Source organism: Vicugna pacos, chromosome 16 (assembly GCF_048564905.1).
Source record: "Vicugna pacos chromosome 16, VicPac4, whole genome shotgun sequence".
Classification (NCBI taxonomy): Eukaryota; Metazoa; Chordata; class Mammalia; order Artiodactyla; family Camelidae; genus Vicugna; species Vicugna pacos.
In genome coordinates, this window is record NC_133002.1 from 44,139,679 (window position 1) to 44,167,541 (window position 27,863).

Consider the following 27,863-nt stretch of genomic DNA (forward strand, 5'->3'; position numbering starts at 1 on the left):
TCCTGCTGCAGTCATTATTCTTCCCCCCAGTGGCGCAGGCCACATGGAGTCTCATCTCCCCAAGCAGCTGGGAGAGATACACCCCTACTCACCCCACAGCTGCTCCAAGGACACTGGAGGCCATCAGGCAAGGAATGGGGAGGCAGGAAGTGTCTGCCTCCCAGGGAGCATTTGGCCAAAAGTCAAGCTTAGAAGCCAAGCTATTTTTAGGCCCTGGCCCCATCAGCATGGTTACCACAGGCCAGGCAGGTGCAGTCAGGGCCCAGGGACCCTCTGTCCAACTCCCCAATGGGCTGTTCTCAGTGACTCCAGCACCTGCCCACCCTGGGCTTGTCTCCCACCCAACTCCTAACCTGCCCCTGGCCATTCAGTAGGGAGACACTCACGTGTAGGACCAGGGTGCTCCTGGTGACTCGGTCAATGGGCTTGTAGAGCAGAGCTGTTGGAGGAGGTGGGTCAGGAGACAGGACAGATGAAATACTGGGAGCAGCTTGAGACCTTAGGGACCAGTCTTATCCCCCGACCCGCCTCCCTCCCCTGCATGGACGCCCACTCCCAGGAGGTCAAAGTGGGTTCCACAGCAGGTCACATCTCCATTTTCATCTCGGGGCAGGCCAGACAACACCAAAAGATGGACACACAGCCCTGGGGGCCCAGATCCCCTCCCACGCACCTCCTCATCTCACCCTCCACCAGATGGGATTTATTCAAGGGCCATCCATCCCCCACACCTGTCCTGACCTGACTAGGCTCAAAGCAGACAAAGATGCTCCTCTGTACCCTCCATGTTGAATCACAAAGCCTTATCCCAAAGGGCTCCAGTGCACTTGGGTGCACATCTGGGACCCCAGAATGCAGGAAGGAGACACACTGTTTCTCCAAGCAGGGCGGCTCCCCCATACCTGATCATTCTTATATCTCCCTGGCCCCAGGCCTGGCATCACCGGCTGGAAATGGCAGGTTTCATCTGACCCACACAGTTGCCTCATCTTCATGAGGAAGACCCTTCTCCATGGCCTCAACCCCGAGTCAGAACAGGACAGGCTGAGGGCCAGGGAGGCATGGCTGATCTCCACAGAAAGGCTCTGCTCTCCAGCTTGTGGCAGCTGAGGGGCAAAGATTTCCTAAAGGAATTCAGGTGGGGCTTTGGGTAGGACAGCCCCTGGAGAGGCTGGGAAAATGCAAGCTCAGCAGGCAGGGTCCTCTTCAACCACACCCCTCAGCGACCAGGACACCAAATGAGGATTGCTAGGATTCAGCAGGGACAGGTGGAGGCGGCAGCTGGCTGACGGACTGACACTTTCCAACAAAGCTCCTGCCAGCAGCTGTGCCCTTCCCTCCCAGCAGGGGTGGTTCATCCTCATTTCTGCACCTGGACGCCTCTGTCCATGGGGTCATGACCTCTGTCCTCCTCCCACGGGAGCAGGAAGAGGCACGATGCTGGTCTGAGGAGGAGGATCCTAGAGTGGGTATCCTACAGGACCAGGTTGTGACAGGTCCCAGAGCTGACACTCATGCCCCTGCCAGCCCCCAAACCTTAGAGTTCCCCAAAGCCCTAGATATAAATACCGCTGTACACTGCTAACTGGACACTTTTGGGAACAGTCTGCTGGCTATGGAGTAGATGCAATCTCAGTGGTGTGCTCCAAGCCTCATCAGCAGGCTTTGCTTGGCTGCCTGTTAGCATCACTGGGGAGCTCTTCAAAGATACAGATTCCTGTTTCCCCCTCTCCCATCAACTAAACCGCAAGCTCTGCTGGGAAGAACCTGGGCATCAGCATTTTTAAAAATGCTCCTTTGCTGATTCTGACGTGTCCAATGGTTGAAAAATCACTCCTTTATGCAAATACACATCGTATGACTTAGTTGTAGCCCTTTGTTAATTTAGCAATTTCTAGAGATCCTCCTCATGGGCTATGGAAGCTAGAGTGGACAGAACCAGGCCTGGGGTCTCCTGGCACAGTGAGGTCACAGCCCAGTTACCAGCCCAGGAGGGGGCCGGTTCTGAGGCTGTTTAGGGTACCCACCTGTGGCTCAGCCCATCTGCAAGGGGAAAACCAGAGACCAAGAAGAAGTGCAAGTTCAGCAGACACCTGCCAGGGTGGGCCCTCGAGTCCCCACCCAGGGAAAGCTGATACTGTGGTGTCAGCTCCCTCTGTCCCTCTGCCGAGTCCTGGGAGGAAGAGGTTTCTGACTAAGCTCAGAGGTCTGCACAAATGGCAGGTTGGGTTTCAGAGGGGCTATTAATATGCCTATAGTCACCTCAAGAGTCCACTTGACTGTGGCCATGGAATGAGTCCTAATGCCTCAGCACCAGGTGGGAGGAAGGGTGGGGAGAGGCAAGTGCAGGGAGAGGGCCCCAGGGCCACAGTCAGATAAGGAGGGAACCGCAGAGGCCCTGAAGTTCGTGCTCCCCAGGGCACCTGCGTGCCTGCTGCCCCTGAGCCAGCAGGGTGAAGAGCCCACCTTGCCCTTCCCCTGTTCCATGGCTCCGGCAGGCCGGCCTGCTCCCTGCCTCTGCTTCACCCACTCTCCCCGCTCCTCACCGTGTGGTTCCTATTTCTGGAACAGACCCCATTCACCAAGTTGCAATGCCCATCTTTCCCTCTCCTCCAGAAAGCCCTCCCCGACCAGGGCAAGCGACACTCCCAGTACCTAAAAGTCAAACCCCGACACAGGCAAGCTGGCATATCTCTAGCTTGCTGAGTACTTACTCCATGCCCAGTGACACTGTTTTACATACGTTATTTCCTTTAATTGAAAAGGGAAGCAATGATCACTAGCCCCATTTTACAGATGAGGAAACTTCTCTGAGGCACAAAGAAGTTACATAACTTGCTCACAATCACAAAGCTGTAAGGGGCAGCTGGGTTTTGAATGTAGGTCCACCCATGCTCCTAACTTGAGCTGCCCCCTTCTGTAGGGGAGGGCAGCACCTGCGAAAGCTTGGCGGCCTTTGGGAGGATCCTGGGAAAGTTTCACAGGATGAAGTGGGTGAGCTGGCTACTCCTGTTGCCTAGGTGAGCCCCCTCCCCAGGGGCCTGGGTCACACACGACTTCCTATGCACCCCCACCACGTTTGGCACAGAGCCCTGAAGACTGGGCACTCAGTATATAACCATTAAGACAGAAAACCGCAGCGTGAGCCCCAAGTCGCGCAGTCTCCCGGGGACTCCAGAACCAGCACCCCTTGGAGGGGCTGAGAAGATTCTTAACAGTGTGGTCAGCAAGGGCTCACTCGTTCCTGATCCCTCACTTTGAAGCTGACTTCACTGCAGGGACCAAAGAAATCCTGGACTCCAGGTCACAAGTCTGTTTCACTAAAACTAAGCTTCCTTTTGGAGAAGAAAGAGGAAGTGAAGGGCTAACTGTTTCCTTTTTAGGGAGGCAGAGTTGAGTCTTGACCAACTCCTAGACCAGACCAGAAAGGGCATTGACCCACAGAAGAAGAAACTGGCAGATCTTCGAATAAGTCAAGTCCAGCTCTCCTCCTGACCCCAGCCTGTCAGAATCTGAGTTTCTGCCCAGTGACTAGAGTTCCCACAGCTGTCCTGCTGGGACAGCCAGAGAGGGGCTCTCTCCATCAAGAGTGGTCTTCATGAGCGCAGCCCGTGAAGGTGTGGGGCAGCTGGTCATGCACAGCGGTCTCTGGGAAGAGCCCGGGAAACCTCCGCATCACTCCTCTAGCAAGCTGCCGCCCCCCTCTGCGCAGCTTTCAGCAAGGAGCTCCAGGTTACCACGGAGATGTGGAAGCAAAGTGACTGAGAAGGGGCAGAGACAAAACACCTGGTGGGAGGGAAGAAGTCCTGAATCCAGCTGCCTGCCACAGGGGCCCAGAGAGGCTGGCCTGGAGGCAACACTTGGTCCTTATGCCCCTGCGAAAGGCAGCCTGGGTCATTCCTAAGGTACCTCTCGTCTCAGAGGGCAGGGCCTCCCAGCTTCCAAACACCTCCCTGCCTAGGCCTGCATCAGCCTCTTCTCAGCAAGAGCCTGGCTGGTAGCACATGCCTGTCCCAGGACCCCTCCCTGAGGGAGCTGCAAAGAGGATGCACTGGCCAGCCCCCTAACCTGCACCGTCTGCATTGTACGTGCATTGCACACATGGTGGGTGTGTGACCTTCACAAAGCAGCAGCCTGCCACGCCCCCCTCTCCCACCAGCATTCACTGCCGACCTTCTGCTCTAAGTGCCAAGACCTCAGCTCAAGGGTCTCCAGTGACTAGAAACGAACCCCCGGAGAGCAATCCAATTCCTTCCTGCTCTCCCAACCCTATCCACGCTCTCCCACTGCCGCTGTTCAGAGAGGAGAGAGCGCAGGCAGCATGTGCACTCCGAGCACACAATACCCTGGCTGCTCAACCTCCTCTCCTCTCTCCGGAAACAAAGAGACTCCCAACTTCTCCCTCCAGCCCGGGCTGGCACCCTCCTAGTCCAAGGCACCGCTGGCCAGACCATCCGTCACACTTCGATCGGCCCCTGCTGACCCCTCTCCAGCCCCCAGGTTGCCATCCCAACAGGTCCAGCCTTGCCACTTTCTCTCCTTAACAGCCTCTCCAGGAAGTTGCCCACAGCCTCTTAAGCTAAGCCACTAATTCCCCACAGATCCTTGGAGGTACCTGGACCCTTCCAGCCTAGTCCTTCCATTTCTAAGCCACCCTGCTCTGAGTGGCCCCCAGACTTCAACTCCAGGCTCGAAGCTGGCCAGCACGGGGTGAACACAGGCCCAGCCACTTGTGCCCCCTCCCTTCCCTGCTGCCCTCTAAACCTTGACAGCCACATCTCAGCCCACTCCAGCCAGCCCCAGGGGTGGGAAGACACCACCTCCCGGGAGAAGGGGCCTGGGTTACCATAGGTGCAGTTACAGCAGAAGCGAATGATGAGGAGAATTTCCATGGCAGCCTCGGTCCCCGCGGCAGGAGCGTGTGGCCATCGCTCCCGACTCCCCAGTTCCCATCAGCAGCGTGGCCACTCAGCCACCTTCCCGGCTGCTGCTGCTCAGCCTCCAGAATCAAGCCGCCGCCGCTTCTCAGTGCTCCTCTAGCAAGGGGGAGGGGAGGGGAGGGCGGCGCGCGTGGGGCGGGGGAGGGGGAGGAGGGGAGCGAGCCGCCTGCCGGCATCCTAAGGAGCAGCACGTTTGTAGCTGGCCAGCTGCCTGGGGACAGAGGCTGGATTTCTCGCGTGCATGCGCTCACACACACTCACACACGCGCCCGTGCACACAAGCAGGGCACTGTGCTCCACAAAGCCAGACAAAGGAAGGTGACTGTTATCCAACCCTTCCCCAAAGTACCTTCCATAGTGACTGACGTGTGGCTGTCCTTGGAGTCCTTGGGACCTTTCACTTTGAGTTCCTGCCAAACAGAGGAGAGGAATCACTACCTGGCCTGTCCCCTGAGCCTCCCCAACCCCCACTGTGAGCATGGCAGGAAGCAGGGCTCTGAAATTGGGGATGAAGATATGAGAAGAGAGACAAAGACCAATCGCACAGGCCTCCCTCTGCCTAAAGAGTCCCTGGGCCACACCTATCACTTCCTGGAGCCTTGTGGGGTCCAGCAGCTGACACAGGCAAGAAGGCGTGGCTACCGGTCCCAGACAGGACTGTGTACCTGGTGCTCCTCAGACCCATCCCCTAAATCCCCTCCCTGACTCAGAGCCTTCCAGAGAATGGGCAGTGGCAAGAGTGGGACCACCCCTCCCAGCCCCACCCCCTAGCAGCAGCCACTCCTCAGAGGGCTGCACACATCAGCCCAGGGCAGACAGGGTTTTAGTGGACAAGCATCAGTGTACCAGCTGATCCTAGGGCATGAGCAGCCTTGAGATAAGGAGCGAGGGGTCCTGCACACCTGGACAGGGGGAAGCAGGGGGGGGTGCACCTGGGGCAGGGAGGCTGGGCTTCACAGGGCAGTCCGAACTATACCTTACCCACATCACCCAGCCGCCAGCCCCACCTGCACTCCCTACCCACCGGTGCCTGCGCTAGGCATCAGAGAGGAAACTGCAAGGAAAGGGCAACACCCCTCCTGGATCCCATGCAAAGTGACAGGCAGTGAACGCGGCAGCAGACCCCAGGGGTGGCTTATCTGATCCTAACCACTTTGATCTGCCTTTAGAGACAGGAGTTCCATCTCCAGCCCTTGCCAATGGACCAGTGTGGCCTGTAATTGGAACTGTAACACAATCCCCACTTGGAGGGCTGCTTGCAGGGAGGGAGCTCCAGGGGGGCTGCCGGAGGGAAGGCAGGGATGAGGTGAGGCCAAGGTCAGGTACCAGGTGATGCTGCCTGCTCTGCCTGGGAAGAAATGCCCAGGCAGTGGGGGCTCCACATTACCTACTCCTGCCTCAAGCTGTTTCTAGACAGAGAAAAACCCCACGGACTGAGCCTGGGGCGTGGAGAGGGTGGGGAGGAGAAAGGAGGGTTACTCAGCTTCTCAAGGCTGTGTCTCTGGCTGGTGTCTGCATTTTCAGCTTTAGGGAATTTTTCTCTATGCCCCCTTCCAGTGCAGCCTAGAGGTACAAAATCGCTCTGCTGCAGAGCAGAAGGGCCTAATTGCAGTAATTAAGTGGCAGCACCAGTAGGAAGTGACGGCGTCAGCGCGTGAGTCAGGGTGAGGAGCCACTGGCAGCAGGCCATGGGCCTCGCTCTGCCCTTGGGGCCGCCAACTTGCAGAGGGGCTTGGGGATGAATGCAGGGGTTTCTGCCAACTATAGAGACCAGGCAGTCAGTCTTGGCTAAGAGGAGAACCCCCACTCTCTGGACCATACATGACCCAGGCACCTGGGCAGCCTTGGCAGGGCCACTCCACACAGATCAGGGGGATCCAGTTAGTTTCCAGGGAGGGCTGGGAGCCATGTGAGAAATAGCCTTTCTCCAGCCTCGTTACTCCACACAGAGGAACCGTCCCCCACATCACTCCGCTCCACCCTCCCAGGCAGTGGGTGACTCACCTGTTTCCTGGGTTTAGGAAAAGAAATGGAGCTCAGCTCTCCTCTCTCTGCCCCCAGTAGATGTGTTTAAATGTGGAGGGGAAGTGTTGGCAAATCCAGTGTGGCTACAGACCCACACCCACATTTTTCCAGTCCGGCTTTTACTAGTAAGCAAGCTGACAATTTCATCTCCATCTGCCCCACTCTTGTGCTGCCTCTCGGCTGATTCCAAACTCAGGTACAACCCATAACCCTGGTAGTTTCACAAAAACTATCCTGCATCTCAACTTTTCTAGCTTCGGAGCTGAGAGAGAAAGCAAAGAATCCAGAGGGGCCTGTAAGGCAGGACTTTCAAAACTGCAGAAGGTGGTCCCCTTCCCTGGAACCAGACGTTCTCATGCCCTGAGCCTGAAGTTGGGTGCTCTGGGTATAAAGCCAGCAGCTTGGCGGGGGAGGGCGGTGTCCCTGAGATCTTTTTGGCTAGTCTTTTTGGGGTGAGCAGGGCTCTGCTCCTGAAGGATCCTAGAGCCCGTCCCTGCCACTTTCTGAATAGGAGCGTCAATGCAGACTGTGCCACATCTTTGCGCTGCAGAGGAGGATGGAGGAAGGCTTGGCTGCAGCAGTAGGGACGGGTATATTACCAGCCAGAGGGTCTTGGGCTTCTTCTCCATGTAGGTGGCCCTTGTCCTCTCTCTACAAAGGACCTCAAAAGACCACCTAGTCCAGAATTCCTCAAATCTTCCTGATTATAAAAATCACCCAAGGAAGCCTGTTAAAAATGCACAATCTTGGGTCCTACATCACAGCTTCTGAACTGAAGCTCCAGGAAAGGCACCTGAAGATCTGCATTTTTAAACAGCGCCTCTGGTGGTTCCTGTCGAGAAGTGTGGGATGAGCTGGATGAATTCAGTCATCTCATTCTACAGAAGAGGAAATAGGCTCACATCTCATTTGACAGAAGAGGAAACAGGCCCACATCTCATTCTACAGAAGAGGAAATAGGCCCACAAGAAAGGAAGTGACTTGCTCAAGGTCACCACAGTGTGGGAGAATGCTCCCTTTTTTCTTTTTTGCCTCCCCTTTTCTAATACAGAATAACCTAAAACAGAGTAACAAGATCATATATAGAACGATATTCTTATATTAAGAGGAGAAATGTCAAGTGCAAGAAAGCAAATGTCAGGCTAAGTGTTACCCATCAGGGAATTGTCTTCCTCACTGGCAAGCAGGGGAGGGGAGGCCCAAAGGCCGGAAGGCTCTGAGCAGCCCCCAAAGCTCCCAGTGGTAGAGGTGGTTGTGCAGGGAGCTGCCCACCTCGGAGATCTTCTGGAACTGGTTGTTGGACTGGCTGCACTTCTCAGCAGTCTCCAGAGCGACTTTATAGTTATCCACAAATGCTTTGTACACACCAAGCTGGCTGGCCTGCAGGAAGAAGAGGGAGGAGAGAAGCGGAGGACAGGAGTGGGATGGGGAGAGAGGATTAATGAATGGATGAGAGTGTAACCAGAGCACCTGGAGCTCCCTTAGCACTCAGAACCTTTAACTCAGTCCAAATGGCTAACTGGGAGCAGAGGGAAAAGGCAGGATGAACATACTACAGTATCCCTTTGAACTTGACAGTTTCCATGGAAACTGGCTTAGCCAATAAGGTTAACAAGGGGGTACAGGGGGGAGCAGGGCAGGGCCTTTGTTGGCATGCTAAACCTCAGCTCATGGCAGCATTTGGCTTTATTTAGCATCATCAAAGTCTCACACAGTTTGAAGCCCCTTAATGCCTCACACGTCTTTCACTTCCTGGAATTAGCTGAAGCAGGGAAAGACAGGGAGTGAGGTGGGCACGTGTGGCCTGCTCAGTGCCCCACTCCCCATGCTGAGTATAGGTCACAGCATTTAAAGGCGCAGCCCCCACTTCCCTTGGCCTCTGGGTCCCTGTCCCCACCTCCTCGGCCTCCAAGAAACCAGAGGCCCTGCCTCACTACACATCTGCATGTTACTCTGAACCTAACACAAAGCTCCCCATGACTTCGGACCACACTGAAGCTTCGCCTCCTCGGGGAGGCGGAACAGTTGCCATCATCCCTTTCTGGAAAAGGGGAAACCAAGGCTCATGAATTCAATTCCTCAAATATTTATGGAAGTCTTCTCTGTGCTGTGCATGCACACTTCCTCCTCCAGGAACAAAGGGTGAAAATTCAAACTAAAACCGCAACAAGATACTATTTCATAGCCATCAATCTGGTCAAAATTTAAAAGTCTAATGATATTAAGGGTTGGAAAGATCGTAGGGAAGTAGGAAATTTTTAGACTGCTTGTGGGGGTGTAAATTAGTTCAATCACCTGGAGAGTAATTTGTCAATAACAATTAAAGTTGAAAATATGCAAGCTCAGCCTACTACTTAGCAAATCCATTTCTACATACAAACCCCAGAGCTATGCTGTTCAATACAGGAGCCACCTGCTATACGTGGTTATTGAGCACCTGAAATGTGGCTTGTCCAAACTGAGGTGGCTTGTCCAAACTGAGATGTGTTGTGAGTGTAAAATACACCCTGGGTTTCAAAGGCTTAATATGCAAAAGAGAATGTAAATTATCTCATTAATTTAAAAATCTTGATTACACATTGAAAGTATTTCGGATCTACTGGGTTGAATAAAATGTATTCTTAATGTTAATTTCACCTGTTTATTTTTACTCAGTGTGGCTACCAGAAAAATTTACATTATATATGTGGCTTGCATTATATTTCTATAATGCATTGCTCTAGAGAAACTTGCATACGTGTGTGTACGAGGTTTACCCGCCTCACTCTTTCACTTGTGAAGAGACTGGAAACAAATGCTCACAAACAGGCAAACCCATACGCATAGTGCAGTTAAAATGAAACTTGATCTTTGTGTAGCACCATTGGTATGTTTCATAAAGAAGGCTGATTGAATTGGAAAATATATGATCTCTATATACACACTTACATACACATTAAAAGTACATGCAATACCATAAACAACATACATATATAGCAAAAACACAAACTGCAGCCTAGAAGGCTACACACCAAAGCAGCTGCTTCGAGGTTGAGAGGAAGGGCAGGAAGAAAGAGAGAGAGAGACAGACTTCATCCTCATCTGTAATGCTTTATTTTCTTGATTAAAAAAATCTTTGTGTATCTTCAGAGTTTAGTATCTGTTAATCCTAGGAGGTGAGTGCACAGTTTTTAGATTTTGATTTTCTGGTTAAAATTTTTTTCAATGAAGCAGCAAGGAAGTTCAGCTGCTACGGGACTTCTACCCACCAGGTGCTGGGGAAAGTGGGCTGCCCCTGAGCCCTGCCCTGGACCACTCTGCTTTCTGCAGAATCCTTGCATTCCCCTAGGACCCAAAGAGGTGGGCTGGTGGCCTGGAGCCCCCTGGGACAGAGACAGAGCCCGTAGGAGCTGGCAGGTGGGGCCGAGGAAAGCCAGGAGGAAAAGTGAGAGCAGGGATGCTTGCAAAGAACCTAGGCCCAGGGCCGCACAGGTCTCAGCCCCAGGTGGGTCAGACAATTCAAAAAGGAAAATCCCAGCTGGGGAGGGGCAGGAAGGATAGAGTTTGCTTCCTTTTCCAGGGGGAGTACTGGCCCAGGGTGTCCCAAGCTACAGGGGATATGCTAGACAGTCCCTTCCTAAACCAAAGGAAAAATCGTTGCTGTTCTTCTTCCAGGTAAGCGCTGTCCTTGCCTTCCTTCCCACGAGAAGGATACAGGCTGGGTGCCCAGGGTGGAACGCTACCCTCCCATCCCCTTGGACAGGGGGATGGGAGGGAAGCAGGAGTCTCCTGGGCAGACGGCCTGCATGCAGGGGTCCCCCACCATCCCAGGCACTGCCATCTCTGTGGAGCACACTTGTCTGCAGGGCCCAAGGCCCAGCCTGCCAGGGCCGTTAACTGGGAAGTGGAGGTTGCTTGGAAACAGCAGCTTGGCACTGGGGTGATCTCATCAAACAAATAACAGAGATGCTAATTCCCTCCTCTCAGTGACAGATAATCAAATACCCGGAGACCAGCTGAAAATAAACTGCCTCCAGATGCCTGTCCCGGATCCTCCCAAGCCTGTCGCCCCAGGGGCTTCAGGCATTAGTTCATGACACTGGGGGAGAGGGTGGGTAGCAAACTCATGACCAGACCAGTGGAGCTCAGACCAGAACGGGGGTCCCCAGTAACAGAAGGGTCCAAGTGACAAAGACAAACCAAGACAGACTTTGCACTACGCTCTGGGCTACTCACCCTCCTACCTCTGGCGTTTGCTCACTTCTGCCCTCTTGAGGGCTGGGGAGAGGCTGCCCCCCAAACCAATCACCTCAAGCTCCTAGACCAGGCCCGGAGTCATGACTGGGTGCTGCCTATCCCCGAACTGGGGCAGGTATTCTGGGGCTGCCAGAACCAAGTGTGGAGTTCCCTGGCAACATCGCCTTTTAGGTGTGTCTCTTCCTAATAATAATAATAGCAGTAATAACAGTAACGATATGGCTAACTATTGAGTATTTATTAACTTACTATGTTCCAGGTCCTGTTCCAAGCACTTCTCAGGTATTGACTCACTTAGGGCTCACAACAATCCGATGAGGTAGATACCATTATTATCCTCATTTTTACAAACAAGGAAGCTGAATCAGGAGAGGTTGGGTAAGCTGCCCAAAGTCACAGGTTTAACCTGTGGCAGAGCCCGGATCCAAACCCAGCTGCGACCTGGTTCTAGTGCTTGTCCCTGCAACACTGCTGTCCCTCTGGACACAGACCTCAGGCCCTGTGATGTCTTTTCAATGCCTTGCCAAGTTTCCCCAAGTGGTCCTGCTGTCAAGGGCATGGCGCACTCATTCACCTATTCATTCCTCACTCATTCATTCCTCTATTGCACTGGTCCTGGGGGGTCTAAAAATGAAAGAAACAATGTCGGTCCTCTCGGAGCGTATGGTTTTGGGGACTCAGGCAGTTTAGTGTTCATGGAGTGGGTAAGCATAGGGATCACATATGAGGGGTTGCAGAAGGCTTCTCCACAAAGGTCACTTCTAAGCTGGAAACTGACCAGGAGATGCCAGACAAGATGGGGAAGGACATTTCAGGCAGCTAGAACTGCAGGTACAGAGAGGTCATGCATGCCTGCAGTGTGATCTGAGACCAGAAGCTTCAGTGCTGAGGCCTCGAGGGTGGAGGAGGCAGCAGCCAGAGGCCAGGGGAGGATGGAAGCCAGCATGTAAAGGGTCTCATGAGCCATTCCTCGGAGCCTGGCCTTTATCCAGGGGGTGAGGGGGAGCCTCTGAAGGGACATGAGCAGGGAGAAGTGAGGTCCAGTTAGGAGTTTAGAAGACGCTCTCCATCGGCTAAATAGAGGTGAGAGGCCGACTGGGAGGTGGGCCTGGAGGCAGAAGCCACTCATGAGCCTAGAGCAATGGTCCAGGTAAGGATGCCAGAGAGGGTGGAGAGAAACTGGTGGCTGTGAGCTTTAAAGAAGTGGATGCAGGGCAGTGGAGGGGGTGGGGGAGAGGAGGTGCCAAGAATGAGTCCCAGGGAGTCATGGATGGATGTGGGATGGGATGTGGCCACACCCACTGAGACAGAAGCAGGAAAATGAGCAAAGGACTTCAGAGCCAATGAATCTGGTTTTGAATATGCTGAGCTTGTGGCCCTATGAATATCCAAGCAAGAGTTTTCTCTTGTGTGAGAAGTAGAGGCTTCTCCATTCAACCTGTTCCCCTGCTGCAGGCAAGAAGGAGAGGCACCTGCCCCCACCACTCACACCCACAGGACAACGGCCACTGACTCCCGGGCTCTGTCCTGCCGCTGGGCTGGCAGAAGTTATGGGGGGACAGTCCCCCCATAGGGTGGGGCCAGGTGGGGGCCCTGTGGGTCTGACTCGGGGGGGTCCTCTGGGGAACAGCCGGAGACAGACACCGAGCTGGAGAACAGGGCATCACGGGAGCCCTGGAAGCTAGAAGACCCTGAAGAGCCTTTCCCAGCATGAAGGCCGCACATGAATTCTACCTCCTCTTCCTTCTCCCTCCCCTGCAACAGCGAGTGGGCTGCGCTCGCAGTGCTTTCTGCTCCCGGGTCCTTGTGTCCTCAAGAGAGGATCATTAGCTGACACAGTCTCCAGCCTGACTGCTTCATTTCAGAGGCAGCACAGAGGTGCAGCAAATGCCCGAGGTCTCAGATGAGCAGTCTCTGTCCGTCCACCTGGCACTCGGCCCTCAGACAGCTGAAGGGCAGGGGTCCTGAAGCTCCCTCGGCAAGAGAAATGGTGCCCTGCCAGGAGCACCTACGCATACAGCTCATCTCCAGCATCCCCAGAAGCACTCCAGGGCTTCGCCAGGTTCCCATAAGGCAGAGGCCCAGGCTTTCCTTCAGGACTCGGAAATGCCCCAGGCCTTGAAGGAGGCCAGGAAGGCTGGGGCTGACCAGTCTTCTCCCAACATTAGCAGCTCCACTGAGACCCCTCCATCAACAGGAGACTCACCAGCTTCTGGAAGAGGTGGCCCATGGTGACCTGGCTGTCCCACTGCTGCACCTTGGGGCAGAGGTTGTCATAGAACTCCTTGTGGATCTCGTAGATGTCCTGGATCTTGTAGAAGATGGTCTCAATCTGTTGGATGGTGAGCACGGGCTGGGACGTGGTGGCTGTGGCCTTCAGGGGTTTCATGGGCTGAGAGAGAGGAGGAAGAAAGGGTGGAGGTGAGAGGTGAATAAACCAGAGGGTCAGCAGACCCAGGGCCCGGATTAGGCCTTCCTGCTGCTCAAGTTCTGCCTAGACAAAGCCAGTGAGGGCAGGTGAGGTGTGGTTTGAATCAAGCAGCTGCTGTCACGGGCCCCAACAAGCCATGTGGTACTGCAAGAAGAGGGAGCCTGACGGCCAGAGCCGGGTCCAGCAGCCCCGCCGGGCCCAAGGGGTGGTGCCAGGCACATTACTCCCACGCCTTGACCCCTGGGGGCCTGGGCTCCCAACTGGTACAGAGGTTTGCTTGATGGTTTAACAGGACTCATAGCTTTCTTCCACAATAGTCTCACGCCCTGAGTCATAAACTCCCTTGTCACGCTTCAGTGGGAAGGAGGGCTGACTGAACTTCTCAGCTGTTTCCTTCCGAAAAACAGAACATGATTCTAGGACTCGGGGGTAGAGTTTCTAAGAGGTCCAAACCAATCTCAGCTGCACTGATATTTTAAGTTCCCATCACTTAGCACAGAGTGAGCAGGTGGCACACAGGCCACCGCCCTGCCTCCTGTACCCATGGCAGACATTGCTAAGTGATCACCATCTTTCTCACTGAGCCTGGTTGTAGCCTGAGACTCTTCCTCCATGCCAAGGCTGACATGCAGGATGAAACCTATCTGCTGTCTCAGCCTGTCTACACCAAGATGCTCCATGCCTGCGGGTGGAGACGGTGAGGTGACAGACAGAAACTCAAGATCATCTCTAACACCTGCTGGGAGCTGAAGCCATCACCTTAAAGCTCAACATTAAGGGAAAATGAGGCTTGGGTACGTTTCCTTCAATGTGATATCTGTATTTTCTAGATCACCTCCAATGAGTAAATAATTTTCTAATCGGGGGGGGGGACGCTTAAAATTCATCATTGAAACAAAAAATGATCCTGAAGGATAACCTCCGTGGTTGACCTTCCCACAGCCCTAAAGCCCCCAGAGATGCCCAGACTGCACTCCAAAGGCTCTCCAGGGGACAGGGTCTGGATACCCACCCAAAGAGAAGGCACGGGAGGGGAGAGGTGGAGGGTGTTTGCCTGGGAGAGAGGAGTGTGAGTCAGACATGGTCAGTGTTCATCTATCATGTAGCTAAAGGGCTGTGTGGACAGAGGCCTTTGACTTAGTCTGGGTCATTCTGCAGACCCAGAGGCAGAAAGGAGAAGTTGCAGGGGCAAGTGTGGGCTCACAAGAGCTGTCCTCCACTGTCTCACAAGATTAGGTGGTGAGCTTTCTGACAAGAGGAGCATTCTAGCAGAGAACGGGCCACTCAGTGCTGGGCTGTAGGGAACACCTCCACTGAGGGAGACTGAAGTTGATGACGGGTTCTTCCTGAGAAGACCACCAGCTCCAGCCTCTGCAGTAGCCAAACGCCCAGCCACGCTTCACTCTATCCTCCCATCTGTCTCATCCGATGGCAGCAGAGCCCACGTCTGTCCATAAGAGGAAGTCCCATCCACTCAAAAACCCAGACAATGCTCCGACTTACGGCTCCCTCACTCTCCCAGCTCTAAAAAGTCCAGACTCAATGATGAAGACAGGAAAAAGCAGAAACCCTCCTTCTGACCCTCTCAGTGCTGGAACCAATGAGCTCCTAATGTCCAGCTCTTTGCGAGGGAAGCAGGATGGGGTTCAGGCCAAGCAGCGTGGGAAAGAGTCCCAATTCCACCACTTAATAGCTGTGGGCAAGTCACTTAGCATCTCTGGGCCTCAGCAGCCTTATTTGTGAAACCAAGATAATTATTACCTTCTCAAGAACACTGATGAGAAGATCAAAAGCCCTAATTTATATAAAATATTGAGTACGTGCCTGGCAGAGAGAAGGCAATCAATAAATGCTAGCTGCTACTATTATTACTGTTCACCCCACAAATAATGGACCAAGCACCTAACGCAAGGCCAGGCCAGGGGGTGTGAGGAGTATCCAGGGATTCACTAATCACTGCCCCCATGGAGCCTCCTGTTACGTAAGGGAGACAAAATACAAGGAAACTATCAAACACAGACTCGCACACAAGTGCCATGAAGGAAATAAGAAGGGGTCGTCCTCCTGAAGGACAGCTTCTCCAAGAAGGAGACACTGACCCTGAAATGGAAGCAGAGGGCCAGAGGGGCCAGTACTCCAGGCCGACTTCCTCAATGCCCGGTCCTGAGGTGGGAGCAGCCTGGGGCGAGAGGAGCTGGCAGACAGCCGATTTGCCTGTGCAAGGGGGTGGAGAGGGACCTAAAGCGGGAATGGAGGGGCGAGCGGGGGCCAGATCACACCGGGGGAAGGAATGCAGCCTTTAAGCCCAGGCAGTGACCCGGCTCTCCCTGGAGGGACTGAAGCAGGGGAGTGCCGAGGGCCAATTTTCCCTTCAGGAGATTATTTTTATGACTCAGGCTCCTTGCTCTGGAGAACATTATAATCTATTTGGGTAAACCGGACTGACACAAATGAAACAATTTAGTGCACAAAGTAAGACAGGGTCATTACTCGACTTGGACTGTAAATACCACCCCACTGGTCCCAAGGTTGTGCTGACACAGCTTGGAGAGGGCTTCACAGAGGAGGTGGCGAAACAGCTTCTGAAGGAAGATCTGAGCAGGTGAAGGGGTGGGGCCTCGGTAAACATGGCAGGCAGGGACACAGAGGGAACCAGGATCGCAGAGGCGCTGGGGAAAGGACCCCAGGTGGATGGCCACATTGAGCTTATGGCTCCCAACACTCCAGGAAGGGTACAGAGCTGGCCCTTGGGATCAGCCAGAGTTTATCCTTTTCACCTCTACCCACCCAGGTCCAGGGGAGGGTCCAAGTCACCACAGAGTCCCTGTCCCTGCCGGGGTGCAGTCCCCACTGAGGAGGAATAAAGGAAATAAGAGAGAACAGTCCTGGGAAGGCAGAGGGGTCAGGATTTCTCAGAAGTTGCTGGGGAAGCACTCAAGCGCTGCCCATGTGGAGACCAGACAGAACTGCTCTGCTCCCTCCTAAACCCCAACTCTGTCTACAAAAGGGGAATAGATGGAGCCACCAGGGCCAGGTCACATGGACAGGGCCTGTACTTGGGGCCTCAGACAGTTCTCAGGACAAGGCTGGGCCTTTAGGGGAAGGGAAAGTGCTGGGTGTGTGCCCTTGCCTGGCCTGAGGCCCCTGAAGGCAGTTATTTTTATCTGGTGAAGCCCCGAATAGAGGCCTGGGGCCAGGAGGGCTGGCTGAGAGGCACAGGCACCCCACACTGAGCTCTGGTGCAGCACTACTCTTCCGACACTGCTCTTCCGACAAAGTGCGGGTACCAGCTCGCTCTCCCTCCTCCCAGATCCTCCAGCAGAGGGCAAAGGCGCCGGCTCCCATGGTATCAGCAGGGAGCAGGTTGTTAGATAGGACCCCTGGGTGACTTCAGAGTCCTGGCTCTGGATTTCCTATGTAATACTCCTCGGGAATCCGGGCCAGGCAAGTTCTAACTTGCTGTGTAACTTCGCACCGCCATTAGTCTGCTCTGTCCCCCAGCAACTTGCCTTCCGAAAACAGGGAAAGAAATTGGCCCACTTCCTCTGCCTCCTATCCCAAAAGGCCTGGAGGCAGCCGCATGCCTGTTTGCTAACTGTCATGGTTCTCCTCCAGCCTGCAGGCCAAGGGGAAGGGCATCTTGAACCCATTCTACAGCTAAGGAACAAAGCAAACCCCAGGATGAGAGGCAGAGAGAAGGGCCAGGTGGTGGGAGGTGCTGAAGGCAATGGTGCAGCCAGAGGCACCCAGCTTATCTCCCAGAGGAGGGAGATGCAGAATTACCTGCATTTAGTTTGCCTCCCTTCCTCCTTCCTCCATCATTACCTCAGGCCAGGCTCCCAGACCCACTTCCCTTGTAATAGGAACCCACCAGGAACCTGGAGGGTTCCAGAAGGTTACCAAACCTTGCCCTGGCCAGCATCTCAGGCAGCAGGAACAGAGGCTCCTATGTGGTGTCCCAGTCTGCGCCTGTGTGTGTCCACAGTCTTGGGGACACACACCCAGCCGTTTGCATGTCAGGAAGTGTTGGACTGAGAACAAACACTCAGGAGCAGGGCTGTGGGAATGGGGGTGGGTTGACAAGAAGGAGATCTAGGCGTGGGGGGAGGAGGGAGCCGGGGAAGACAGGTTTTCTTCTCCTCTGAGCTCCTTTGTCAGGTCACCCCAAAGAGCAAAGGGCTTAGCTTTGCGGTAACTGGGGGAGGCCCTCAGCTCAAGGAGGAGTGAGGGAGGGCTTTATTCCCTATCTGAGGCTTGTCATCTGACACTGTGGCTGTGGAGGGTCCTGGTCCTTCTTCCTGGGGCCCTCCAGACACGACCAGGCTTCCTAGCTGGTCCCTCCCTATCAGGGGTCCAGGATGAACAAGTAGGGGAGAAAGGAGGGACCTAGCCTGGGTAACCTCAGGACTAGGAGCCCCAGTCTCATCGTTTTTGCCTTTGGGGCATGAGCTGTTAGAAGGACGAGGCAGGGAGGGAGCGTCTTGGCCCCTAAATCTGTTGTTATCTTTACCCAGACAAACGGAAACTCAAGTTAGGCCCGATGATAGATGAGAACCAAGCTGGAATCTAAGAGTGCCAGGCTTCGGATGAGAACACGGGCCTCCCCTTCCTGCAGGGAACGGGTGTGTCGACAGAAACAAACAGGCCCTAACCTGCATTCTCTTCCAGAACTGGAGATAATAATATTATCAGCGAACACTCAGGCTCTAAGAGCTTCTCAAACAAACTCGATCCTCACAACAACCCCCTGGAGAGAGTACTAACATTAGTATACCCCGTTTGCAGACACAGAAAATGAGGCACAGAGGTTCATTAATCTGCTGAAGGTCTAGAGCTAGTAAGCAGTCAAATGGGGATTCAAAGAAGGGCAATCTGGGTCCTTTGAATTTCTTCCAAATATGTATCCTTTTCGTAATGACAACCACACCCCTTTGCTTTGGTACAACAATTTGGTTTATAACGTGTATTTCATCTGCCTGTCCTCCTTCCTTCAATGCCTAACTACGTGGCATTGCACTAGGTCCCCAAAAGGGTCACCTGATCTTCTCAATCCCATGAAGAAGAGAGGGAAGGTAACAGCATCATTCTCATCTTCAGATGAGGAAATGGAGGCTCAAGGAGGTCCCATGCATGGCTTGCCCAAAGCCAGTGGTTTTTAAAACCCACAACATATGTAAGAAAGCATGTGGCCTAGGACATAGATACACATTCACATGTACACATATCCATACAGCAAGCTGAAAGCTGCATGAAATAGTACTTATTATTACTGTGTATGATGCATGCTGACATTTTCTTTCTCATTTGTCATAAAATGCTGCTTCACCCCACTGCACTGACTGCACAACCCACTAGTGGTTGAGATGCACAATTTGGAAAACAGGAAATAAGTCTACTGTTAATGGCAGTGTCAAGTGTCTTCCCTAGTTCTGACCCCAGACCAGAGTCCTTACTGACCTGCCAAACTGTCCCTCACTTAAAAAATATGACTGTAAACCAACAACTTCTCAGGGAGACTGACCACCAACTCAGCCCGGTGTGTTACAAAGCAGCTAATCACTGTGAGAATTACTCCTGGGGTAATAAATGCTAAGTCCCATGGGATACTGGGTGGCAACCTCTCACATTACAGCAAGTACGTAAATGTGTTAGCTTCTCACAGTTCTTGTCAGAATGAGTTCTTCTGATCTACATCTGCATTTCTTATTCCTTCTTTTTTCTGGTATCATTTTATGTCTCAGACTGCAAAACACCCAGGGAAGAGAACTTCCCATGCCACAATCATTCTGCATAATATTCAGACGCATCTAATATGCACTTTCTTCAAAGGCAAAAACATCTTACATCTGTGTGGTTTCACCTTTTTTTTTTCTTTGGTGGGGGGAAGTAATTAGGTTTATTTATTTATTAGTAGTATTTTATTTAACAGAGGTACTGGGGATGAATCCAGGACCTCATGCATGCTAAGCATGTGCTCTACCACTGAGCTATGCCCTCCCCCTGGTTACTTTTACCTTTTGAAAACATTTTATTATTCTCCTCCCAGTCTGATTCTCACAACTCCTCCACCATGGAGAGGAAAGTGAGGCGTCTTCACAGAGGGCTGCAGTCAGTCTACTGCCTCAGAGAGATGGTGCTTCCCAGAATGACAGAGAGCCCTCACCCTCATACTTCCCTGCCACAGGGCCTTGGGATGGCATGAATGCTTCATTATTCCAGGGAAGAGGAAGGACTCGGACCCGGGATAACAAAGAGATCTCAACTCGATTGACTAGTAGAGCCCACCCGAATACCAGTTGGAGGCAGAGGTTAAGACCCCCTACCTGGACATTTTTCCATTATGAGTTCATAATGCTAATGTCAATAAATGAATGCTATTCATGCAGCAGTTAAATGGGTGAGATTCTTAATAGTGGATATTGTGCTATTAGGGTTGCTTGAAACACATCGATAAAATATTGAAGACAGAAAGAAAAAACACATTGTCCTATATTTGTATGTCTGTAAATGCATAAGTTCTAAGAATAAATATGTCAATATCACGTATGTTATTGTAAATTGCCTGTATGCCACCTTATACATTGACATTAAAATAAGAGCCACCACTTCTGGCTCTTGGACAGAGCACTGTGATCCATTAGTGACGCCGGTACCATGGTCGAGGTAATGGAGAGTTTGCTCCCTTGCTGCTGCTTCTACCTTTCCCAAGTCAGGTGTGGAGAGTCGGGGCTGTGAGGCACAGGCCTTTTCTGGCAATGACCACGGCTGCCTGACGTCAAGCTGTGGGCAGAGCAGTACCACAGACTCTGCCCCTGGGAAGGGCTGGTCCGGGTCCTCCCTCCCTGCCTCCAACTCCAAAAGCAGTTTTAGAGCACGAAGCCCCAGAACATATACTCACGAGCAACAGAGCTTCCAGCTGGTTAATGTAGATCTCTTCGCTGGCCAGGAACCCCGAGAGAACCAGCTTCCTCATCTCCAGGCCTTTCCCTGCTTCCACCTGTAAGAGCAGATCAAAAGCTCAGAGAAAGGAGGCCTAAATCCTGAGCCGCCTGTTTTCTTGCCTTTTCCCTCTTCTTCTGCAGGGGATAAAGGCCAAATACTTATTATAGAAAAATTTAGGAAATACAGAAATATAAAAAGAAAAACAATCACCCATACTTCTATTGCTAATGTCTTGCTTTATTTCTCTCCCATCCTTTTTTCCCCCCACCTTTCCTTATTTGATATCAATCCACATATTCAATCTCATAACAGGGAGCAAGATAACCACGGATCTGACCCCGTGTGTGGGAGCAGTTTCACGGGGGAGGGGGGATACAGACAGTTAGAAGGGAAATCAGAGGCATGACGGGGGCAGGCATGGTCACACAGGAGGACACAGCAGGGGCAGAGGAGGTACCCAGAGGAAGCAATGTGTAAACTCAGTGTAGGGACAGGGAGGATGGGATGGAAGTGGCCATGGGAGCCCCGGCCGTGTGGCCTCTTAGCTACACCTCGGACTACATCTTCCTGTCCCTGGGAGCTCAGTCCCACAACGGAAGGGCTGGCTGGGGGCCCTCAACCTTACCCCTTACACCCTGACCCCAGCACTTCCTGACTGCCTTACCACATACGGCACAGACCCCTACAGGCCTCCTCCCACCTCCAGAATTCCGTCTCCTCTATGGCGATCATGCCCCACTTAGCCTCGAATGCTCACCCATTAGCACAGTGCCCAGCACAGAGAAAGTGATTGGAAACTTTTCCTGAGTGAAAAAAACGTGTACTTCTTGTCACCTAAGACCCCCAAGTCATTCCTGGCCTCCTCGTCCTACTCTCTCCCTCCCCCCTGCCACCTTCAGTCCCAAGCCCTTCAGAGTGTTCTCGCTAATCTCTTAAAGGACTCTCCCCTCTGCTCCAGCCCTTCCTCTGGTGTGGTCCAGGCCACAGCATCCCACTGTGCCTAACTGACCTCAGCCTCTCTCTCCTGTCTCTGCTCGACTCCCCAGAGCCAGATCAATCTTCCCAGAAGGCCACCCTACACCTGTTGCTTGTCAAAAACAACTCCTGCAACCTGTGATTATTGCAGGATTCAAGTAGGCTATTTGCTCATTTATTTATTCAAATACCCACCAAACCCAGTAGATACCAAGAGAAGCAAGCATACAACAGCCCCTTACTCTCATGTGGCTTATAACCTGGGGGAAAGACGTTTAAAACAAACAAACCCAAAACAAGTAAACATAAACATATGACCGGACACCGTGATGGGGGCCACTTACCCTTCACTTAAACACCTTCCAGGACTCCTCATGCCTCTCCCCACCCATCCAACCTCCCCAGCAGCCGTCAGATCTCCGTCTTCCCAACATGCCAGGAGTGTTCCAGTCTCTGAACTTTGGTTCTCGCCATCCCTGCTGCCTAAAATGCCTTCTCCCACCTGGGCTCTTCTCTCCTCTAAATCCGCCCCCCGTCTCCTGGAGGCACCGCTGAAGCCTCTGGCCCCGGGGGTCAGCTCTGTGTCTGCAGCACTCCCTGTCCCATGCGACCCACCCAACGCACACTGTCTCGTTACTGCCTGCCTTTGAAGCAACTGCCTCGCACTCCTCTGGATGCCCTGAAGCCCAGCACCACGTGACGCCCCAACCTGTGGGCACCTGACATTTATTAAGCCTTGTAAGCCCTTTCCACTCTCTCATTTAGCCTCATCCTCCTCTCAAATACTTCATGGCGGGGGTACTATAATTTTCCATTATACAAATGGAAACAAAAAATAAGACTTAATAGGGAGGAGCCTAGCCCAGGGTCACAAAGTGGCAGAGCTGGGATTCCACCCCAGGTCCTCGAACATCAAATTCTGTGCTCGTCCACTGCTCTGACTGTAACTGAGTAGGATCCCTGTGGGGCCTTCCCAGAACAGACCCCCCTCCCCCCATGTCCTCCACCTGCCTCTTGTCTCTAGAAAAACTTTAGTCTCCTCAAGTTCCAAAGAGTACATTTCATAAGAGAAGGGAGAAAACACAGAAAGAAAGGAAAACAGTCAAGCAAGGCTACGACGTTATAAGAGTTTAGTCATTAAACAAAGTCAAGGACCTTTAGTTCCTCAAGGGCCAGAGATAATATTCTGAGCCTTGTCCTTTGAGCTGTTCTGCAGACACTGGAAACCCCCACCAGGTGGAAGAAGTTAACTGTATGCTGCCCTCAAGCACCCAGACCCCAGACTGGTTGGAACCAGAAGATTGATGATGTTGACTCCTGATGACCTCACCACCAACCAATCAGAATAATGTCCACAAGCTGATCACGCACCCCACGACACCCCTCCCTTACCCTATCTTTAAATACCTCCAGGCCTTTAAAGCACTGGCTCTCCTGGACTCCTTGCTTGGCGCCCTGCAGTAAATGCTGCACTTCCCTTCACCACAACCCGGTGTCATAGACTGGCTTCACTGCACGCCGGCAAGCAGACCCAAGTTTGGTTCAGTAACATGATTATTTCCTCACTCTTGTGTTCCTTTTACAAGCTTTGGATGCTTACCTGGAATCTCAAACAGCTTCCTCTCTGGGCCTCAAATGCACACCCTTAGCATCAGTTGGGAGAGTGTCTGAAGCCATCAGAGTTCTCCTAAGTCTGGAGGAGAGCTGCTTTCCCCCAGCATGTTCTCATAGGCTTTCCTACCCTTTCCCTGAGGAGGGATTTAACCCTTGGCCTTCCATCAGCAACCTAGTCAACAGACTTGTGCTGGAGGCTGCTACTCCCAGAGTCTCTGAAATGTTACCCGATCCTGTGATAGAAGAACAGTGTCCTGCCAAAGATGTCCTCCTCCTAATCCGCCAAACCTGTGAATATGCCACCTTACATGGCACAAGGGACTTTACAGATGTAACTAAAGGTTTTTAGATGGGGGATTATCCTGGATTATCCAGGTGGACCCTATGTAATCACAAGGGTCCTTAGGAGAGGGAGGCAAGAGGGTCAGAGTCAGAGAAGAGGCCATGCGCTCGCAGAAGGAGATGGGGAGGGGAATGGGGAGAGATTTAGTGTGAGATTTGAAGACAGAAGATGCAGCCATGAGCCAAAGAACGCAGGGAATATTCCCTAGAAGTTGGTAAAGGCAAGGCAATGGGCTCTCTTCCCTAGAACTTCCAGAAGGAATGCAGCCCTGCTGACCCCTGTAGACTTGTGTGTAAGAGAATAAGTTTGTGTTGTTTTAAGCCACTAAGTGTGTGGTACTTTGTTTCAGCAGCATTAGGAGACCAGTATGAACGCCAAGCTTTAGGGAAAGACAATAGTTATTTATTGATGGCTTCCCAAGTACCAGGCACTGTTCTAAGCGCTTTCCGTGGATTAACTCACTGGAATCCCACAATCCGGAAGGTGTTATCATTATCCCTCTGAGGCACAGAGAGTAGAAACTGCCAGCTGCCTAGAGCTGTGGGCATCGCAGGCAAGGAGCACCCCCTCTGAGGAAAAAGACCAGAGCTTGGATCAGGGTCCACAGCCCCAGCCCTTGCTGCTTCCCCAGCCTGACAAATGGAAACTCACCCTCCATGTTGGGGGCCAGGGCCCCCCTCCTGCACCCCACTCCCCTCCTGTTCCCTGAAAACCAGGGATTTGCCTGAGGCACTGGCAAACACCCTCTCAAGGAAGTCACTCGGGGGCACACTGAGCTTAGCTATAGAGCTGCTTGGACTAGAACCAGGGTGACAACCTGGAGATTCCCAGCCCCTGCCAAGCCTTCATCCACCCTGGCACAAGCACAGACCCTTGTGACAGCCCATTTCAGCAGGACCCTCTCCTCGAGAGACTCCAACCTCAGAGTTGGATTTTGAAAGAGCTTCCCAAAAAGGCAGCAAGTATTCACCACCAAGAATCCCCATTTTGGGCCATGTTCACTGATGTTTTGGCTGGCATGGGGTGGAAGTGATGTGAAAGGCTGTGAAATTAAATTCTGTGCATTTTACCATCAGCTAGCCTGTTCACAGTTACCACCCAAAATCTCTTCCATCTTTGCTTTCCTCAGACCCCACATGTTCCTGATTCGAAATTACCTGGAAATTCACAATTGCTTCTTCCATCCTGATGGAGCTATCCTTATCTCATAAAACACCAGGGCTCACTATTCATTAATTCATTCATTCATTCATTTCCTGCTATGTGCCCGGTACTAGGAATACAAGTGAAAGAGACAGCCTCTACCCTCAAAGAGCCCTCCAGAGAGGCCCAGGTGCCCAGGATCCCCAGGGGTAGTTCTCTGGAGTTCAGGCCCCCACAGCCTACATCCGGCTGCTTGCCAGTCCTGCAGCACAGGGAAACTGCCTTCTCAGTGACACCGTTCCCACTTCCTCCTCAAGCGGAGCTTATGAAACACAGCAGCCATGGTGGGCTTGTTCATCTCCAGCAGTTTTTACACAATCTGCTAGGCTGAACGTCTGACAGCTTAAGGCCCCAAATCCAAGAGGTCAAGTCACTTTGGCAAGGACAGTATCTGCAAGTAAGGCTTAGCCACTCCAGACTGGTCTCTGGTGGAGGCTAAATAAAGCCTCCAGAGGCCTGGCTCCAGGCCAAGTCGAGACACACTGTCTCCAGGAGCCTTGATCTCCTCCAAGACAACGGCAGGCACTGAACAGGCAGGGCTGCCTGCGATTCGGAGCCTTAAGCCAAGCAGCTCTGCAGACAGCAGAATTCAGCCCATAGGCCACATCAGTTTGCAAGGAGCACCTAGGGGGATGTGCTCAGAGCAGATGTCACTGCTCTAGATCTAGAAGGTATGTTCACACCAAGTATTAGCCTCAAGACAGCTGTTCTCTCCCTGAATTGAGACGATGCAGGGAACCCAAACATTCTCTCCTCTCCCCAGTGCTAGGCACCGGGGAGGTCTCCTTCAGCTAATTCCTCGGCAGAATATAGAGGATGGGGCAACTGCTAGGGGTGGAGGTTGCCCCACTCTCCTGAAGGGGAGGTCTCAGCATTCCGGGCTCCCTGCTGTCTGAAGCTGTAGGCAGGCCCCATGGGGCCCAGCTGTGTTTCCAAAGCTCAGTTGTTCACATCCCACACCTCTGCAATTCTGTCATTCTCACGTACCACCAGCACTATTAGGTACTTAACATTGTTCTCCACAACAACTGATTTCTTAAAAGCCCAGCCTTGTTCCAAGCATTACGTCTGAAATCATAGGAAAGATATGCAAGTCATATTTTTTCTAATCCACCTTAAAATATATACCTATTAAAATGCAAAATATGTATCCAGGTGCCACCTAAAATGATCTCTCATATCGTCACATACGTGGCCCACACTTCGGGAAACACCCAAGTCGGGGACACTGGCATGACCATCATTGCACATGGAGGGACCAGAGACCTGTACAGGTGCAACAAACACAGGCGGTTCAAATAATCTATTAAAAATCAGCACAGAATTAACCTAAAGTGTTAACCTGCATTACAAAAGGCTTTTTAAACTCCTGACAAATGAGTTCCTTTAAATAGCAACTTTTATATAGCAAGGCCCCTATCAGCCCTAGGTACCTTTAAATAGAACCGAATGAAAGATTTGGGGGACAATACAGCACTTTACAGAGGGGAGGCAATGCTGCTATCTGTATTCGCATTATTATGAGTTTATGGATCATTAACTCCTGAGAGGGAAGTGTGGGTTGAAAGACACAGAAAGCTCCCGCTCCAGCTCTGGAGAAAACCACTGCCCTCTTCACATCTGTCTCCCAGGAAGATGAAGCATCTCGGAAATGACACTGAAAACAGGACTGATTTATAGGATCGGCATTTGGACACAAGCTCAGGAACACAACTACCTTCTAAGGTAAGTACCCCTGAAGCAAGGTAACAGCGAAGAGAGAACTGCCTGGGATGCCTACCAGCTGCCAAGAAGTCTCCCACGCAGGCGTATGCCAAGACTGTCCGCAGCCCAGGACAGGAGTGCACCCTCCAGAAGTGAGTCCTGACTTCACGTGTGTGATGTGCATACACATGCGCACACACAGGCACCCAGTCCGGCCCTGACTCAACTAGAGGTAGTCTCTCCTCTGAATGTGGTACCCTTTTATCAGAACCATTCTCGTGGCCCTGTCTACCTTCTCACTATATTCCTATATACATATAGCCCCTCATCCTGAATGGTGAACTCGTTGGGAGAAAAGACCAAGCCTTGTTCATCTTGTCTTCTCTCCAGCACCAGGCAGCCTGATTTGAATAGAACACAATCTGACAGTGTTTGTTGAATGAATCAACAAACTTTCTATTTGCCTTCTCCCTGATGGCCAAGCCTGGTAGAGGAGGAGGGTATCCTAAAGGTGCTCAAGCTGAGACAGGGGGGCCTGGTATTCCTCCACACTCCAGAAGGGACCCCTCCCTCTAAGCTGGAGACAGGACTAGGAACACTGAGGCAGCAAGGTAGAGGGGAAACTCCATCCAGGTGCTCCCAGGGATCTGAGAGCAACAGCATTTTTAGGTGTGATGCGTGCCCAGGACACCTGGCATCCATGTGCTTCCTCCTTAGAACACCTCTGAGACGTTCCCCAAGGCCGGGAATGTGGGATGCCCTTTGTGGGGCCCATCGATTCTCACTCATTCCACAAACCCACTGGACACCAGCCACACACACCAAGCGCTGTGCAGCGTTCACAATGAATACAAGTGGGCTCTGCCCCTGAGGAGAACAGGACGCACTCAAGGAGGCAGATATCTAGAGGTCCAAACAGAATGAAATATGGGCTAGCCTGAAGTATAAGCCAGGGTCCAGAGGAAGGAGGACCCACGAGGCAGCATGTGAGCAGGACCCTGTCTGTGCACGGGAGGGTTTCTCAGGGAAGATTCATTAGACACCCACGTAGGTCCCATTCCACACACTACTAAGCTCCCAGCAGGTGCTCTTAGTTCACAACCAGACTTTTCCTCATCCTGTTCCTGGTAGGATGGCTGGTCAGACCCTAAGTGCAAGGCCTTAAGGACCCAACATGAGATGTGACTTACCCCTGTGTGACCGAGCTAGCACCAGATCAGAAAACCAGGGGTGGGGCGCTAGCCACTGCCAGCCTCCCAGTACAGCTCCTCTCTGCTCTGCACCCAAGCCTACAGCTACTGCTCCACCCCTTCCACACATCAGCCATCTACTGTGGGTCTGCAGTCTATTTTTACCTCCATTAGCTCCTCCTCTGAACCACACTGTAGCATGGGTGGGGCAGGACTGTGATCCCTATCTTACCAGAGGGACAAAGAGGCCCAGAGAAGCT

General features: G+C 52.5%; 1 protein-coding gene across 4 annotated transcripts in view; it reads right to left on the minus strand.

Moving 5' to 3' along the window:
• The window catches only part of ABR (ABR activator of RhoGEF and GTPase), a 172,753-nt gene that overhangs the window by 50,304 nt on the left and 94,586 nt on the right, over positions 1-27,863 (minus strand). For all 4 annotated transcript variants that reach the window (XM_031685364.2, XM_072939093.1, XM_072939094.1 and 1 more), the window contains 5 exons: positions 20,531-20,629; positions 13,408-13,593; positions 8,238-8,345; positions 5,290-5,350; positions 387-439 (listed from right to left, as the gene is read on the minus strand). In XM_031685364.2, the coding sequence (XP_031541224.2) occupies positions 387-439; positions 5,290-5,350; positions 8,238-8,345; positions 13,408-13,593; positions 20,531-20,629 (507 nt within the window). The remainder of the gene's footprint in view (positions 1-386; positions 440-5,289; positions 5,351-8,237; positions 8,346-13,407; positions 13,594-20,530; positions 20,630-27,863) is intronic.